The sequence below is a fragment of the Ambystoma mexicanum genome, chromosome 13, assembly GCF_040938575.1.
Source record: "Ambystoma mexicanum isolate Mex_15411 chromosome 13, UKY_AmexF1_1, whole genome shotgun sequence".
Taxonomy (NCBI): domain Eukaryota; kingdom Metazoa; phylum Chordata; class Amphibia; order Caudata; family Ambystomatidae; genus Ambystoma; species Ambystoma mexicanum.
The window spans coordinates 799,112,065-799,128,739 of record NC_090938.1 but is presented as its reverse complement, the minus strand read 5'-3'; the positions used below and the strand labels follow the sequence as shown (position 1 = coordinate 799,128,739).

Genomic DNA, 16,675 nt, shown 5'->3' with positions numbered 1-16,675 from the left:
CGTGTTTGTTCCCTGGACGAACCTCTGACCAGCCAGTCGTCTAGATATGGATAGACATGGTGACCATCCTTCCTTAAATGGGCCGCTATAGGGGCCAAGCACTTGGTGAACGTCCTGGGGGAGGACTTGAGCCCGAACGGGAGGACCTTGAACTGAAAATGCTTTCTCCCGACGAGGAACCTTAAATATCTCCTGTGTCGTGGGCGTATTGGGATGTGAAAATAAGCATCTTGAAGGTCTAGTGACGATAGATAATCCATGGGTTGCACCGACCTGATAACCTCTTGGAGCTTTAGCATTTTGAATTTTAGGCTCTTTAGCCACTTGTTGAGTACCCTCAGGTCGAGAATGGGCCTCCATTTGCCGTTTGGCTTCTTGACAACGAAGAACCGGGAATAAACCCCTTGTCCTTCCTGTGCCACAGGAACTCTCTCTACCGCCCCTTTTCACAACATAAGCGCCGCCTCTTGTCGTAGGATTAGGAGGTGGGGCTGTGTCGAGAATATAGGCGGAAGACGCGGAGGCTTGTCTTTGAATTGTAGCGCATGACCCATGCGAATCGTGTCTAGAACCCATCAATCTGTGGTGATGCATTTCCATCGGTCGAAGTGATGAGAGACTCGACCCCCTAGGACGTTCCGAAGGCCGTCATTGGTTGCTGGTTTGCTTGTTCTTTGTCGACGACGGACCCGAGCCTCGCCGCCTGGAGGCTTGATAGTCCCTGTTTCTACGTGCCGACTGGGACGCTCGTCTGAACCCTTGTGAAGAGTACGAGGGCCTGTTAAATCCACGGTCCCTCGAGGCTCCAAAGCGGGAGTTTCCAGAAGCACCCCTAAGGGGGCGAAAAGAGCGAAAGTTTCTACCCGTTTGAAGGGCGCCGAGGGACCTAGCAGTATCCGTGTCTTCTTTCATCCCCTTCAACGCTTCATCAACCTTTTCGCCAAACAGGTGTTCCCCTTCACATGGCATGTCAAGGACTTTGTACTGGACTTCAGGACGGAAAGTAGTACATTTGAGCCACGCTTGTCGACGAAGCACTACTCCATGGTTGATTTGTTTGAAGCCAGACTCTGCTAGGTCAACTGCGATATTAATTGCGTGGTTCGAGGCCTCTTCGCCATCCCTCACCAGTAACATAGCTGCTTTTCGGTGTTCGTCTGGCAGGTGTTCTAGGATAGGGGCCAGTTTGTGCCACATTTCTCTATCATATCGTGACACGATCGCTAAGGAATTGGCTGCTCTTACTGTCGTCGCTCCGACCGAGAGCACCTTTTTCCCAAAGGCGTCCTGCCTCCTAGCCTCGCTTTCCGGTGGCGTTGAACATTTTTGCTGTACCCTGGCCTTCCTAGCCGCTGCCGCCGACACCACCGAGTCAGACAGAGGCTGTGATGTTAGACATTTTGGAGTGGACTCCGGAGCTTTAAACTTTTTCTCAATCCGTCCCTTTATAGCTGGCTCCGAGAACGGATGGCGCATCGTCTTGAGACCTTCTTGCCACACGTGGTCCAGAATTGGGATGGCAAAAACCGATTTTCTCCTTTGACCCATATGGTCAAAAAGGAAACAGTCTTTCTTCTGCTCCTCAGGAATCAAGCCGAACTCTGAACAAGCTTTTCCCATCATTGCATGGAAGGCTCCCACATCATCCGGGGGAGATGGCTGTGTCTGGCTCCTCGTAGACTCTACCTCTACATCCGAACTCCATGTTGGGTCCCTCGACGGTGACAGGGAGATGTCTGACCCCGAGTCACCCAGTATAGAGTCGGACTCCGACAACTCACCCTCCTCCTGAGCTCGAGGACGATCTTTTACCGCCTGGGGAGCCGATGGGTGTTTAGTCGTCGAGCGAGCCGTACAAGTTTGCTCGTCGACGGAAGGTACAGAAAAAAGTGACGATGACGTCCCAGGTTGAGGGATCTGCGTATCCAGCCGCTGCAGGAGCTTCTGAAGAGTATTAAGCACATCCAGAGACAAAACCGTCTGGGGGGTCAGTAACGTGGATGACATAGGTACCATACCCCCACTCGCACTCGTCGTCGCCGACGTGGAAGGCCGTAAGCCTAAATCCGATGGCTGCAGAACCGTGTCACCTTCAACTTCCGCCGAGCAGGCCGTGTCTGGCTGCAGTAAGACCTCAGGGGGGATCGGGTCATAGACCTCTGGCAGCCAAGCCATAGACTGAGTCTCTGTCGACGAAGGAATCCCAACCGCTGCTGCCTGAGCGGTAATAGGCATCGTCAATGACACCGGGGTCGACGAGCAAGTGGTCGTCGTCGAGCCCTTAGACTTCGTCGGCGATTTCGATGCCGACTTCCTGGCTGAAGCATCTCGACTCATGGAAGACCTGGGACGGTCCCCTGAGGAGGATTTTGACAGCGCCTGCCTCTCCGTCTTAGATGATGAGGAGGAGGAGGGCTTTTTATGTGATGAGGAAGATCCAGCGTGCTTCCCCTTATGCTTGTCCTCAGTGCGAATTTCCGCTGGCCGTACCTTTTTCGATGGAGGCTCCGACTTGCTCCTAGAGGCCGTGGAGCCAACTTCCGAAGCCGGGTAGGCACCCGCTCCGTCATTAAGCCGTCGACCAGCCTTCTTTTACGGTCCTTAAAGGTTTTTTGGGAGAAACCCTGGCATATCTCACATGTATCCGCCGTGTGGTGCGGGTGGAGACAGTAGATACAGTCCATGTGGCCATCTCCTTCATAAACTTTTTTGAGGCCACATGTTGCACAAGGGCGAAATAACGCTTTTCCAGACATAATTCACCAGAATTTGAGCGTCGCCGAAGCGAAACAGAAAAAACAACCTAGTTTCCACTAGTAGTAATCACGAGGATCCCACTACTTTGAAAGACGGTTGAAATCTGAGGGAGCGCGGGGGCGGGGCCTGTATTTATATCATGACGTCCTGACGGTACGGGCACGCATGATACAAAACGAGGTGGATAGGACGCATAAGCGTCGAAAAAATGTTCCTACGGGAAAGGGTCTATATAATGTACCGGGGATTCCCAGCCTGACGACGGGGAATATTCTAAGCATGTGAATCCATGAAAGATCCAATGCTGGAGAATGATGTATAAAAATTCATGGGTAGCTTATCAAGCAGTGTTGCTTTACCGAGTGTTTGTGTGGCAAGGGCAATGGGTATATCCTTCTCAGTAAAGGGGGAGACCCCAGTTAAATTCCAAAGGTTGGTAAATACCCTGGACTTTCCTACCAGAAACAAAGTTTAGTAGCAACCAAGAACCAGGCCTCCCCAGTGATGGGAATTTCTAGTGCAGGGCACAACCAGTGGAAACAATCTGATAGAAAGTCCCTTGGTTATTTAACGCTACGAACCAATTTTGACCACACAATTCTTTATCCATATTATGACATCATATGACCCACACTGCCAATGTTATTAATAGCAGCAGGGGATTGTGGCCACTCTCACAGCGCTCATTGACCTTGAAAGAATCGATTAGACTTCAAATGCGAATATCTAGAAAAATGCAGTCAACATAGCACTTACTCTCAGCTTGACAGAATATTGGCTTCGTCAGTGGCATATCACCAAGGAGTCAAAATAGAGATTTGATGAGCAGCTCCTGGGTATCAACCAGTAAGCAAGAGCTACCTCTCGTGAACAAGGGATAGTAAATGGAGGGTCGCAAATCTAACTTACACAGTATGATCTTTCGTCTATTATATATGACGAGATATGATTTAAAGGTCTCCTGCATGTGTCCTGATGCTTCTTTGTACACATTCCCAAACACACAGAGATAATGCCAGCTAGATGTGTGTGCATGGCATCAGTTGGCATGAGGAGTGAGAAGTAGCTCCTGGTGACCCAGCCCAATAAACTCAATTTAAAAAATAAATGGTATTTTTAATATACTGTTACGCTCACCTGGTATCCACAGGGACGCCACCCAGCCGGGTTACTCACTGGTATGCTTCTCAGCTTTGCCCTGATGTGGTCTGCGGGGAAGGTTCTGCCTGAAAATACAGGTGGACTGTGTTCAAGACTGACCGACTGGGGTAAATATCCTCCCTCCACCCCCGTATATTTCAGTCCCTCTGGCGCCCTCTCCCCAGCTTGTGGTAGAATTAGGCGTGCTCTCCGTCCTGCCTTCTTTGCAGGGGCGCGTTGTCTTTCATGGGCGAGTGCGGTCCAGTTACTTTACTGACGCCGGCCCGTTTGATATTGTTCAGGTAGGTCTTATTAGTTTTTTTGCTATCCTGCATGCCTTTCTTTGTTTAAAATGTCTCTTTTTTTCTCCCTTAGGTATGCGGAGCTTCAGCGCGGCAAACTGGCTTGGTTGAGACCTGCTGGTAAATGATGGCGCATTAAGAGCGCTATGATGCGATAAGTAAGCGCTATGCGCAGCGCTGCGAAGTCTTGCCTTTGCTAACCTGCGTTTTCCTTCCTTGTAGGTCGCGGTGTTCTTCAGCGCGAGTGGAATGTCCGGAGTGGTGCCAGCCGAGAGGCGACCAGCCAGGTAAGCCTTTTGAGCAGTTCATAATTTGTAAATGTCTCTACTGCTTTCTATAATGTTGCCTCTATCTTCCTCTTTCAGGCCGTTCTGTCCGGGAGGCGTGCAGATTCGAGGAAGCTGTTCTCAGTAGCTGCAAGTGTTTAAAGATGAAGACTGCAGGTAAGATGCTGCTGCTAATGATGTTCCTTTTGTCTCCTTGCAGGTTCTGCTTCTCCGAGGTTCGAGGGAATAGCTGGACACGGTGAGCGTGACACGTTGCAAGCAGCAAGGTAACGCAAAGCGTGTTATCTTGCTCGGTGTGGTTTAAATAGCCCCAACAAAATAGTCCAGGTAAAGTAGTCCCTAGGCTACCACACCCAAAACACTAGACCGCATAGCTTGGTTCTTAGGAACCAAGCTATATGGATGCCTCCATGTTGGCTGACAATACAATAAAGTAGTTCCCAAGCACATTGTTTTTCATGGTGTATGCGCCAGGACTGGCCCCGTGAGGGCTTTTGAAGAGGATGCCAGGCTCTAGAGGCCCAAGTCCTGACTCCATCTGGCCAATGGGTTTGCCAGAGGGGGTTTTGGGCGAGGGTCGTGACATATACTCTCAGCCAAATGGATTTGCATATACAACACAATACATGATTACATATTAAACACAGTACATAAAACAGTATATCGTCATAAAAACAATGAGATAAGCTATCAAAGCATAAAATCACAAACATCATAGAAAAAGTTAAAACATGGCTGCAAAAGTGTAAAATTACAAGTATAAATTAGTGTGAATCAGCAGCATAACGATTTTAAAATTGTAGCACATTTCCAATAATATTTCACCATATAAAAGATTAAGTTACACTCAATTGGACCCGTCAAGATCAGGCCAGATTTGAGGAGCTGAAACATGATGAACTGGTCTTGAAGATGCTCGACTCAATCGGGAATTCATCTTATTAACAGATGTATCCAAAGTGGGCTTGGGGCAGCACGTTCCCCAACTACATGGCGGATTAAAACACCCCATCCAATATATATAAGTAGGAAGATGTTTCCTAGAGAGCAAGCCTATGCTACTGTTGAACTAATGGCTATTGCCATCAAATAGGCCGTTACCAACCTACGGTACAATTTAATCGGATAGAAATTCCAATTGGTCACCGATCAATCTCTAATTTGGATGAGCCTCAGAAAAAAATCCAATGCTAGAGTCACGAAGTGGATTTTAGTCCTGCAACGCTTTTGTTTCTCAGTTGAACAACGAAAAGGGAAGAACAAGAGCATGTAGATTGTGTCGAGAGAGAGAAAGAGAAAAGAAAAAAAGCTGACGCCAATTCAGTCAAATCGAAAGAACAGTTACAGTGCAGAGGCAATGCTGCCTGGAGGCAGGACCACAGCATCTATATGGTGGGAGGAGAGCCCGCACAGCACTGCCGAGCCCAAAAGTGCCAGAAATCTCTGCCGGCAAGAGATCAAACTGCAATCAATGCGGAAGACCGGCGGGCCAGAGAGAATGCACCCGCAACTGAGAGCAAGGTACCAGCGTCCCATGTAAGAGGGATCTGCAGCAGACGGAGAGACTGTCTACCCCTGGGAAGACGACCGCAGAACAGCAGTTACCTGGTATGCTCCAAGTAGGGCATCCTGCAAGAGACTCAGAATTCCTGAACTGTTGAAGTATCTCACAGGCCCCACGAGACTAGCGAAAAAGGGAAAATAACATCCAAAGAAGGGATACAGGAATCTGATATAGAGAATGGGATTACTAGAAACCAGGAAATAAAGGCATCTCTCAAAGGGGTGAACGAGAAGCCTATACACGTGAAGAATAGAAAAGGACTGACTCAAAGGTGCGAGCCAAAGCTAACATTTGAACAATTGAAGCACATTCTAAAACAAGTTCTATATGCAGGGAAAAACTAGTAAAGCTGGTTCAGAATTGTGTTGAGGGACACAGGTGTTTGCCATTTTTGCTCTGAGGCAAATTGAGGAACAACATGGTTTATCAAGACTCTGAAAGACGGCAAAGTCTGAGGAAGACATGGGGAACATTTCATATTTTTGTACAGGAACTTTGTGATTTTTTCAGAACCGTGAGAGAAACGAAAATCCTGGGAAACCAAGAAGGGCATTATCTAGAGATATTTGTTAGGAGGAGGTAATGTGCCAGCCATCATAAATCTGAACACTTGTTTGAATATGTTTTCCTTTAATAGTGGTAGAGTCAGTTAGATTGCTTAGGACAGAATCGATTTATGTTTGATGTCCTGACGAGCACCTTTTATTGTGTTAATTTATTAGATTGTGAACCTCTGACATAGTGATAGGCCTAGGTGAGGGATTTTCTTGTACTTTAATAAACCTTAAAGTTTATTAACCTGTCCAGTTGTCCGTCTCCTATCTCTGAACTTCCACAGTACCATGGAACAATTGACTTTAACTGAGAACAATTTCTACTTACCTGACATTTAGGATAAAACCCTATAAATATTTCCTAACATAGCATGGAGGGACTAGAAGAACTACTAGGATACAGGACCCACTGCAACTCACTGTTGCAGAAATCCACCACAACCCACAAATCCAAAGGGTGCCTCATAATACAGACCCACTTGGAGCACAGACTGAATTTCTTGATGCCGAGAAGGACCAATAATAAAAAAACAGGGACACAAGGATCCAGGCCTAGCAGGCCAGCGTAGGCATCCAAGGGCAGCAGCCGGGTGCAGGCATCCAAGGGCAGCACAGGGATCCAAGTACAGGACACGGGTGCAGGGATCCAAGCGCAACATACGGATCAGCATCCGGATATTAGTTGGGAGGACTGTCCAATATTTGAGGTGCACCCAACTATATATTTTCGGGACCCTAACTATAGAAAGGGCTGCTATTTATTTTTAGTAATGTCAATTCTAATGGAATGTTCACTGACAAGGAGCTGCCTTGGGAAGTGTGCCACAGCATTTTAACCTGATAATATTTTTTCTGGACATGTTTTCCCAAATGAAAAACATGTATTGGGTACTATTTCCCCTGTGGCAAACTTTGGCCTACAGTGACTGTACCGGGCGCACAATTTCTGATGGTCAAATTTAGCCATTTTCTGCTCTTAGTTACTGTGATAAAACCTAGAATTATTGAATTATGCCACGATTTTCTTTTTAGAAATCCATGCCTTGAAATGCATTGATTAGGCTCCGTTCTACCATGAAAGGATGGACTTGCTCTCATCACCCACTCTGATCAAAACAAGGCTCACATACAAAAACATGCGAGGCTATGTTCCTTTTCTTTCCAGTCCAGTAAAACAAGTAAGCAGGACAAACCAGAACCGAAACACACACAAACATGGGTGCAGCTACTAAAAGATCAAACAGGATACAGACAAAGACTTCCTGAAAGGGAGCACAGCGAAAGGAATCATTCCCAACAATAGGACAGACATCCAAACACAACACACACAGACTTGCATTCATAACACAAAGAGGAAAAGGCAATTCCAAACAATAAACAGGAAGAATGACACAACACTAAGAACCCAGAGGGAAGTCTCGACCACAACACAGTGACAAAGAAACAGTAGGCAGACCCTACATACAAGAACCAGAGAGCAAAAATGAGATGAGCGCAATATTAACCAAATGGAGGAAAAAATCTTCAATTGCCAATCTGCAATGATTTCACTTACATGGATGTTATCTGAGGCACAACATTCACACAGGCGGCCAACTTCTTTTCCACGATAGACCTGTGAATGGAGCATAAGAAAACAGAAAATGATTGGGGGAGAAACAAGGGCCCCAAGTTCAATGCCCCTTTATAGCCCAAAGCCACAAAAGAGAGGTGACTTAACACTGAGGTACTCGCCTCTTTCTGAAGCAAGAACAATCAATAGTGATAAGGCAGCAATTCCACAGCCCTCTCGGGAGGGCTGCAGGATGGCTTTCTGAGATTAGCAGGGGGCCCATCAAGTTACTTATTTCTACTTCTTTTTAAATCGATAATAAAGAGGCATAGCATCACAACATTGTAATTTCTATGAGGGAAGCATGTGATGTGGCAGGATTCTTATGCGATGCTATGTTATGCTAGGAGTGTTATGCAATGCTATTTTATGCTAGGATTGTTATGCTATACTATGCTATGTCATACTACATTTTTATTTAATTTTTTTTAATATATTTCCATTTATAAAGCGCACAAACTGCCCTTGGGCATCGAGGTGCTGTTACAGAAGATTTACTTAGCAGAACGTTAAAACATACATACAGTACATTAGGCTCGCTCATACATTTACGACTAGCTGGATACTGCTGATCACTCTGTATGCTGTGTGTTTGCTATCTAATACAAGAAGATTGGTTTACCACCAGTCTGTGTCTGATCTCCTTATTTGCTGCAAACTGAGGTTGATGCCAAGGGGGCCCTTGGCAAAGGGCCCGATCTTGGCCACCACACATGGCAAGTATTATGAACATCAGATCTGCCCTCTGCAAGCAGCACCAATGTTTGCCCAAACCCCTCCTGGGGCAGACGACACATCAGACCTTCTCTTTCACTTACTCTCTACAAGTATAGCATTAGCACCATATATGGGAGATAACAGTAGGGTTTCTGCAAATGTCTCTTATCCAGAATTCAACACGATGTCCCACAAGAGAGGTTGACAGTTCTTGCCAAATGTCTGCAATACCGTGCCAAGTAACACCCCCATTTGTGAAAGTGCTATAATATATTAGTGATTGCTTATATGCTATGCTATGTAACCTGCGCTAAAGCGGTGGTCCCAGGAGAGCTCTGTGTGCTGACTGCCTGGACACTTGTCCTGCTGTGTGTCCTGCTGAACAGCTGGTCACTCTGTATGCTGTGTATATGCTTCCTAATACAAGAAGCTTGGTTTACCACAGTCTGTGTCTGATCTCCTTATTTGCTGCAAACTGAGGCTGATGCCGAGGGGGCCTTTGCAAAGGGGCCCGAGCTTGGCCACCACACATGGCAACGAATATTGTGAACATACATATTTCAGTTGCTAAGCATTGAATAATCTAATGAGGAATAAAAGTAAGCATTAGAGGTCACAAGAAAAAACAATTTATCAGTTGGAGTGCGAAGGAGATGTATCCGAAGTAAGGACAAATAAAATGAGCAAAAATCCCTCGGTCGATAAGTCGCATTAGGCTCCTTGGGCCATGTTAGGGTGCGCAACCACTGACTAACTGTAGGAGGATGGCACTTCATCCAAATTCTGCAATTCAAAGGTTCACGATCAGACAAGCCGTGCCAATAAAGCTACCTAGTTTCTTCTACAGATGCTGTACACATCTTAAAAGGCACATGTCAGTGATTTCTCTCCAAACTTCACTCCAGAAGGAGTGTGTCTGGGGGCAAGCTAAAGCCATAGGCAAACATGTAGGCTAGAGTGAATGACATCTGGGGAAATCACCTAGAGCCAGAACGAAACCGTGTTGAAGGAGTAGAGCAATACTGCTGCAAGAAGATCAAACATAGACCCATTTAGCATGATTAGTAGTGAGTTACCATTTATCATCCAGAAGGGTAGACCCCAGGCTAGATACCCAATAAGGTCTAGCCAACACGGAAGGTGTGCCCAATAAACAGACAGTTTGTAGAACACAGAAAGGCGTCTGGCACAACCATCCAAGAAATTCTTGGGAAATTTGGCAAAAGACATCTTAAAAATGTTTTCAACCTGAGACACCGGAGCATATGTATAGCTGATGTTCTGCCCAACTCACAGAACTCATCACGAGTGAGAAAAAGTCAACTTGAAAATGGTCAGCCCCAAGGTAGCGAAGCACCCAACTCAAATCTGGGTTCACCGCTACTGGAAGACCACCCATGTGATCTAAAAAGGAGTGTGAAGAGCAACATCTGGGTACTCCCAGACATTCACATGCTCTCCAGCAAGCCATTATTATAGTTTCAACTGTATCAATATCAGAAGTCCACCCTCAGGGCGTTGCATCAAGGCCCTAGAGGGGAATGTGGATTTTGGATAGCTCTCTCTAAGCGGATGGGTGGTGAACATTAGAGGCGGTGAACCACTAACAAGCAAAACGTGTTGGGCAATTAGAGAATCCATTTCCAGATGCGGCATTCCCCAGATTCCAAAGGTCCCTGCAGTATGTCCCTACTGACCCTTGGGTTTAGTGTGCCCCAAGCTATCTTACTAGACGATAGCCTAAGACGCGGGGATAGAGTTTGGGAGTTGAAATGTAATAATGATAAATACAGAAGCATGGGTAATGTTACCATACGGATGACGGACCCATCCTGAGTGTGGGCCCAGGTGTTCCCAAGTAGCAGACTGAGCATGGACACAACTGTAAACCTGTACAGGTAACTGCTAAGGAAATGCCCTGTGTAATAGGGTGGGAACAGTTTATTTTTGAATGGATAATAATAAAGCCAGCTTTTTTCCCAAAAGCACAAGCTTCTTCCAGGATAGGGAGGATATTTATATCCGGTTCCCCGATATCTGTATGTGAATGACTCGCGTGCACGCAATGAGCGCAACTTCCTGAAGTGAATAAAAGCATCCAGCGTGGGCAGCCCAGTCACATGCTTCTCAAATCAAAGGGATGGGAGAGTGGCCAGCTAAGTCAATTGGTAGCGTGGCTGAGCAGTCAGGCTTTACCCTGTGAGTGGGACGTGTTGCTACAAGAGCACAATTAGCCCCAGATATACACACAATTAAGTACAATACATAATATAGTGCAACAAGCATTGGAAAAACCAACCGTTTGAGCTTTGGTGTAAGCATGGGATAGGCTGTTGCCACAACTGCCTTAATGGGGCTACCTAGCCATATTACCAAGACATATAATGTCTGTGCCTAAAAAATGCATATCTATTAGCCATGCACAAGCGAAAACTGTTGGTTTTGCTAATATTTATTTTTAACAGGGCCGCAGTGCAAGGAACAGATCTGACAACGCAAACGTTGCTTTTAAATCAACCCTCTGAAGGTAAACCTAGTCAAGACATTTTAATTACAACAGAAGCTCCTTTACATCTGCAATCAAACCATTAACTCCGAAGATTGCTTAGGAACAACACTGGCAGCCGTATGCAGCACAAAGTTGGATTTTGCTGAGACACAAAGATGGCTCAAAGAGATCGCAGGATGGTGTGTTTTGGTTGGAGAGGGGCAGGCAGAGGGTCGGAATGGGCTAAGAGATTAGCATGGCTGTGCACAGTCAACAGGTGGGTAAAACGCCAAACAGCACCCAGAAGCATCTCTCTCTCCCCCATCTGTAACCTAATGCAATATTTGTGTCTCAGAGTTGGCGCTAAAGTGAAACATAATATCCAAAACTCTTAAGCACAGCTTTGTAGAAACTATACCAACAAAAAAAGTACAAAAGTAATGGATGTAAACATGGATGCCACCTATGCCCACAGATCACACGGTAAGGTGCCACCCTAACAGGGGGTACACATGTTAAACTGGGTATGAAATAGGCGCGGGAGCTGTGGGAGGCAACCAACAAGAAAATCCCGAAACAGTACCGATCAACTCCATAAATGAGTAGAAAACATATAACAATCTGTTCATGAAACACCATTATTGCCTATGCAAACAAACTGTAAGAAATCTGCGGTTCCATGTATATGCATGATTTCCATTCAGGGAAGTGCCATGGGGGGGATGTTGCAGGAAACCGTTTCAAAGTCCAGGTAACTGCCTTTCAGGAGTTCCATAGGGCATCCACATGAAAATGCAAGAGGCTCTGCAGGGTTAAGGGGAAAAGGCAGGAGGGGAAACAAGCCTGATAGGCCGCATGAGGGAGCACCATGAGGGAGACCAGAAGAGTCCCAGCTCAGGATCAGAGAAGCAACCGGCCAGGCTGAAGAAGGCTGCAGAGGGAGCCCATTGCCCGCTCTCTACAATGGAGATCAACGGTAGCAGAGGGGGGGGTGCAAAGGCTCATTGCTCTTGCATTCAGAGGACTCTTGAGACAAGGACACCCTACGGGATCAGGGCCCAGGGACAGGGTCTCATGGGGCTGGCTGCAGCAAGTTCAACCCGGGAACGGCGGCAGGTGCACGGGGGAGTTTTAGTTCAGGTTGGGCTAGCAGCAGTTGGGGGCTGTGGTTGGTGTGACTTGATCCCATCCCCCAGCAAGGAACCGGAAGAGGTAAGCCCAATGAGGACACCTGGAGTGACGACCCACAAGAAGAACAATTTTGCAGCATTGATGGGAGCACTCTGCAGCAAGGGTCACAGGTCAGCCCAGCTGCAAGGAAACAGTTCCATGGTGAAGACAACGGCTGGGATAATGCAGGATGTGCCACAATGGAGGTGCGTTGGTACAGCCATCAAACACTCCGATTTCCAGACAGGTGAGCAAGAGACACCCAAGTTTTTGGCACTTGGGCTAGAAGGATATTAGCTGGGGCACATCAACTGCCAGCGAGTCCAGAAATGAAGGCCAGTCCAGCAAGCAAGATGACTGCAAGAAGCAAAGGAAGGCCCAGCAAAGGATTTGACGAGCAAAGAGCAAAGCACCCAGGGCTCAGCCAGTATGACCACAGCAGCAGTCTTCAGGCGAGTCTGGGAACAGATCTCAGGAATGCTTGGGTTCTCCCAGAGATAAACACGTGCATTTAGGGGCTGGCCAAAGCCAGGAGCAGCAAACCGATGTTTAAGGATAAAACCATACTAAGAAGTGTACCCCGAGAGCTCTTGCTGAACAGATATTGACCCGGTGAAAATAGGCGTGTGCATCACATGCTAGGAGATGCAGAACTGAAACCATTCATCTATGAACGCGGTGGGCAGGCGGCGGCGAAGTGTCCAACGTGAACCGCTTCTGCAATCAAGTATTAGCGGTTGGAGAGGTTTGGAAGACTCAGGGTATTGAAGAACCAAGATGGCACTCACCCGCGAGTCAGACAAAGGCTCCTCGTAGATGCGCAGGAGGAATGAAGAGGAGCTTGCTCTTCACGGAAGCAGACCCGGTGCAACGTGTGTAGGTCACGGAAGAGTAACAGAAGCGTGGAATAAAGGCATCTGATGTGCGAGGGGCTGCCCAAGCAGGGTGAAGCGCAACCGGCAGATGGAAATACTACAATGTGGCCAAGCAAATGCAAGTTAATAACAGATAGACGCGAGGCCTACTCGCCGAGCTGCGGACGCAGCGGCTGTGTGGAAGAGTGATTCCTGCCCACTGCATGTGTCCCCGAGACGGCGATGGCATTGAGAGGCTGAGGGAGGCAGAGAGCAGCTCGCAACCTGGGAGAGTGCCTACGGCTGCCGGGGGAGCGTTACTATAACAGAAGCATACCTGTCCCTGATGCGAGCTCAAGCAGGCGGCTGAGGGCACGGAGAACTGGCGGCGCACTCCAACTAGGCGGCCGGCTCAGCACCTGACCTTATGGAATAGAGAGCGGGCATGCCGAAACGAAAAGCTGCCTGGCACCGACGTTTACACTGTGCAGTTAGCTAATCAGAATGCAAGATCAGAAGACCGCTACCAACAGGAAACAGACCCGTGGAAACCGCGGCAGGCCACAGGAAACTTAGCGTGCGAAGCAGGTGTTCCATTTGGTGCAGCGAAGCGCAGCAGCACTCAGTGAGAGGCCCAGCCCGAGCCTCCAGCGATACAAAGGGGACAAAATATGACCCAGGCCCCGGGCCGCATGAAATGCGGGACGATAGAGGGTCTGGGAGTTTAGGGGCGGGGTGGGGGAAAACGGCGCGAAAGCGTAAGGAGGGGCGTCCGAATGGCGCCACAGGAAACAAAAGCCCAGGAAGGGCAGGAAACAGCACCTGGGTAGGTGCGAATTGTAACAGCAAGGGGTTAGGGGGGTAACCCGGCCGCCCCCAGGAAGGAACAAAAGGCCGAGGGGGTATAAGTAAGCCTGAAAAAGGAGAGGCGGCACAAACCAGGTAAGAGCTCACCTCTCTCGGGTAGGCTCTTGGTACCTGGAGAAGGGGAAGGAAAAACGTTTGCTCTTGCGGGCTCACGCATTTTCTACCTCTCCAGAAGTTTATACTATCGCGGTGGCTACAACAGTACCGGAGCAGGAGCGAAGGATACTTTCGCAGTGGCCAAACAGAAGCGCGACCGACAGAATTCAGACGAGAAGGATGGCGGAAGGAAGAGCGAAGAGGGCCCGAGAATTCTCAGAATGGGCAAGAAAGGCAGAGAAGGAGTATGGAGCACAATGGGTGCTAGAAGTAATGCAGAAAGAAGAAAGAGCGAAGGCAACATCACCTCTGCTGTTCATAGAGCCCAGCAGCAGCGAAGGAGAAGACGAGGTACCGCAAGGACAGAAAAGGGGGAGAGCGGAGTCTAAAAGATCAGAGGAACGGACGGAGGCACCGACCAAGAGAAAGAAAAAAGAAAGGTACTGTGAATAATAATGTGGGGAATAAAATAGTAAAAATGTTAAAAAATTGTGTCACGGTTTCGGGTAAGTCGCCCAGAACCAATGACAGGAAGAGCAGACGGGGGAAGAAAAGCAGGGAAGAGTGGCAGGGGAGTTCATCAGACGAATCAAGCAGTGACGACGAAGAAAGGGATCACCTAAAGCCTTGGGTTAAATGGAGAGGAGTGGTGAGCAAAGAAAGGTGGAGTGGGGTGGGGGGGCAGGGGCAGAACCCAGAGAGGCCCCGGTCCCTGCACCACAGGGGGCACCAGCTGAGCCCAGGGAAGCCCCGGTCCCGGCACCACAAGGGGCACCAGTAGTCCCGGTGCCGCAAGGAGCACCAATTTTATCGACACCACAAGGTGCACCGGTAGGGCCAAACATAGGGGCAGGGGCCACACCACCGGGGGCAGTACCGCCGGTGGCAGCGGCGGAAAACGAGGCGCCGCTCATGACGAAATATGGCAGGCCAACCATGGGTAAAGACGCACAGGGCAGGTCAATGAAAGCGATGGCTTGGTACATAAATGACAAAGTAAAGGAAAAAATCTGGAGAAAAGAATTGATCGATATATTTACATTATTAGATTGTCAAAAGAGGGGGATGAATGTGGCACTGGACGACATGAAAGAGGATGAAAAAAGCTTACTAAAAAAGGGGCCAGTAGTAAGGAACTTTGACAATTGGATGTCGGCCTTCACCATAATGTCTACAATCATATTACAAAAATTCCCAGAAGACGGGGTAGCGTTAGTGGCATATCAACTGAGGGTGCTGAAGGTCCACGCAGCATTTGGAGGGGATGCATGGCTGGAGTATGACCATGAGTTCAGAAAGGAGATGGACTGCTTTCCGGATATGGGCTGGGACGAAGAAAACTTTAACCTCTACATTTTTAACGTGCTAAAAGAGAAATGGGATTCCAAGGAGCGGAGCACAGGGGGACAGCAGAGAAGGCAGTACTGGCAGAATGATTACAAAACGGATTATAGATCGAGTGGCAGAACGCACAAATCCAGCTATGACAGGAATAGAGACCAGAGTTTTCGGAGCAGAAATTACAGGTCACAGAGAGGATGGCAGAGCAGCCTGCCCCCGACAACACCGAGTGGGGGCAGTGGGAACACGGGGACGGCACGAGCTGAACCAGGGCAGTGCAGGAGCTTTGAAAAGGGGGTACCATGCAGCTGGGGATGGAGGTGCAAATTCAGCCACAAGTGCGAGAGATGCAAGGGTGACCACAGCAGCTCCAAGTGCACAAGGGCCGCGGCGCCAAGCGGCAGAAGAGATGAGATGCGGAAATGAAAACTGGGACAGGAAAGGGGCCACGCCGGTAAAAATCGGGAAGATGGTAAGGTGGCTCCGGAAATACCCCGACCAAGAAGCGGCAGAACAGATCAGGCAAGGCTTTAGAGAGGGTTTCAACATCCTGTTTACCGGGCAGGGAGCACATGACATTCCTAGGAATCTAAAATCAGCAAGCGAAAACAGGGAGATAGTGACCAGTAAGATCAGGAAGGAAGTAGAACTAGGGAGGGTAGAGGGCCCCTTCACAGCCCTACCATTCGAAGAATTTTTATGTTCACCATTAGGACTGGTGCCGAAAAAAGACGAAGGGGAATACAGGCTGATACACCACCTATCCTACCCCCCGCGGGGGCCTCGGTGAACGACGGCATCGCCCAGAGCGAGGCGACGGTATCATATTCAGACTTCGAGGAGGCGGTGGAACTGGTCAGGAAAGCGGGGGAAGGGGCATGGATGGCGAAAGCAGACATTAAATCGGCATTTCGCCTGTTGCCAGT

The 16,675-nt window shown here is 48.3% G+C and overlaps 1 protein-coding gene across 2 annotated transcripts in view; it reads right to left on the bottom strand.

Moving 5' to 3' along the window:
- The window catches only part of CUTA (cutA divalent cation tolerance homolog), a 149,597-nt gene that overhangs the window by 93,511 nt on the left and 39,411 nt on the right, over window positions 1-16,675 (bottom strand). Inside the window, exon 4 of one of the 2 annotated variants that reach the window (XM_069635204.1) lies at window positions 8,160-8,219. The exons of the other annotated variant lie outside the window; for it this stretch is intronic. Within the exon in view, the coding sequence (XP_069491305.1) occupies window positions 8,160-8,219 (60 nt within the window). The remainder of the gene's footprint in view (window positions 1-8,159; window positions 8,220-16,675) is intronic. 2 annotated transcript variants of the gene reach the window in all.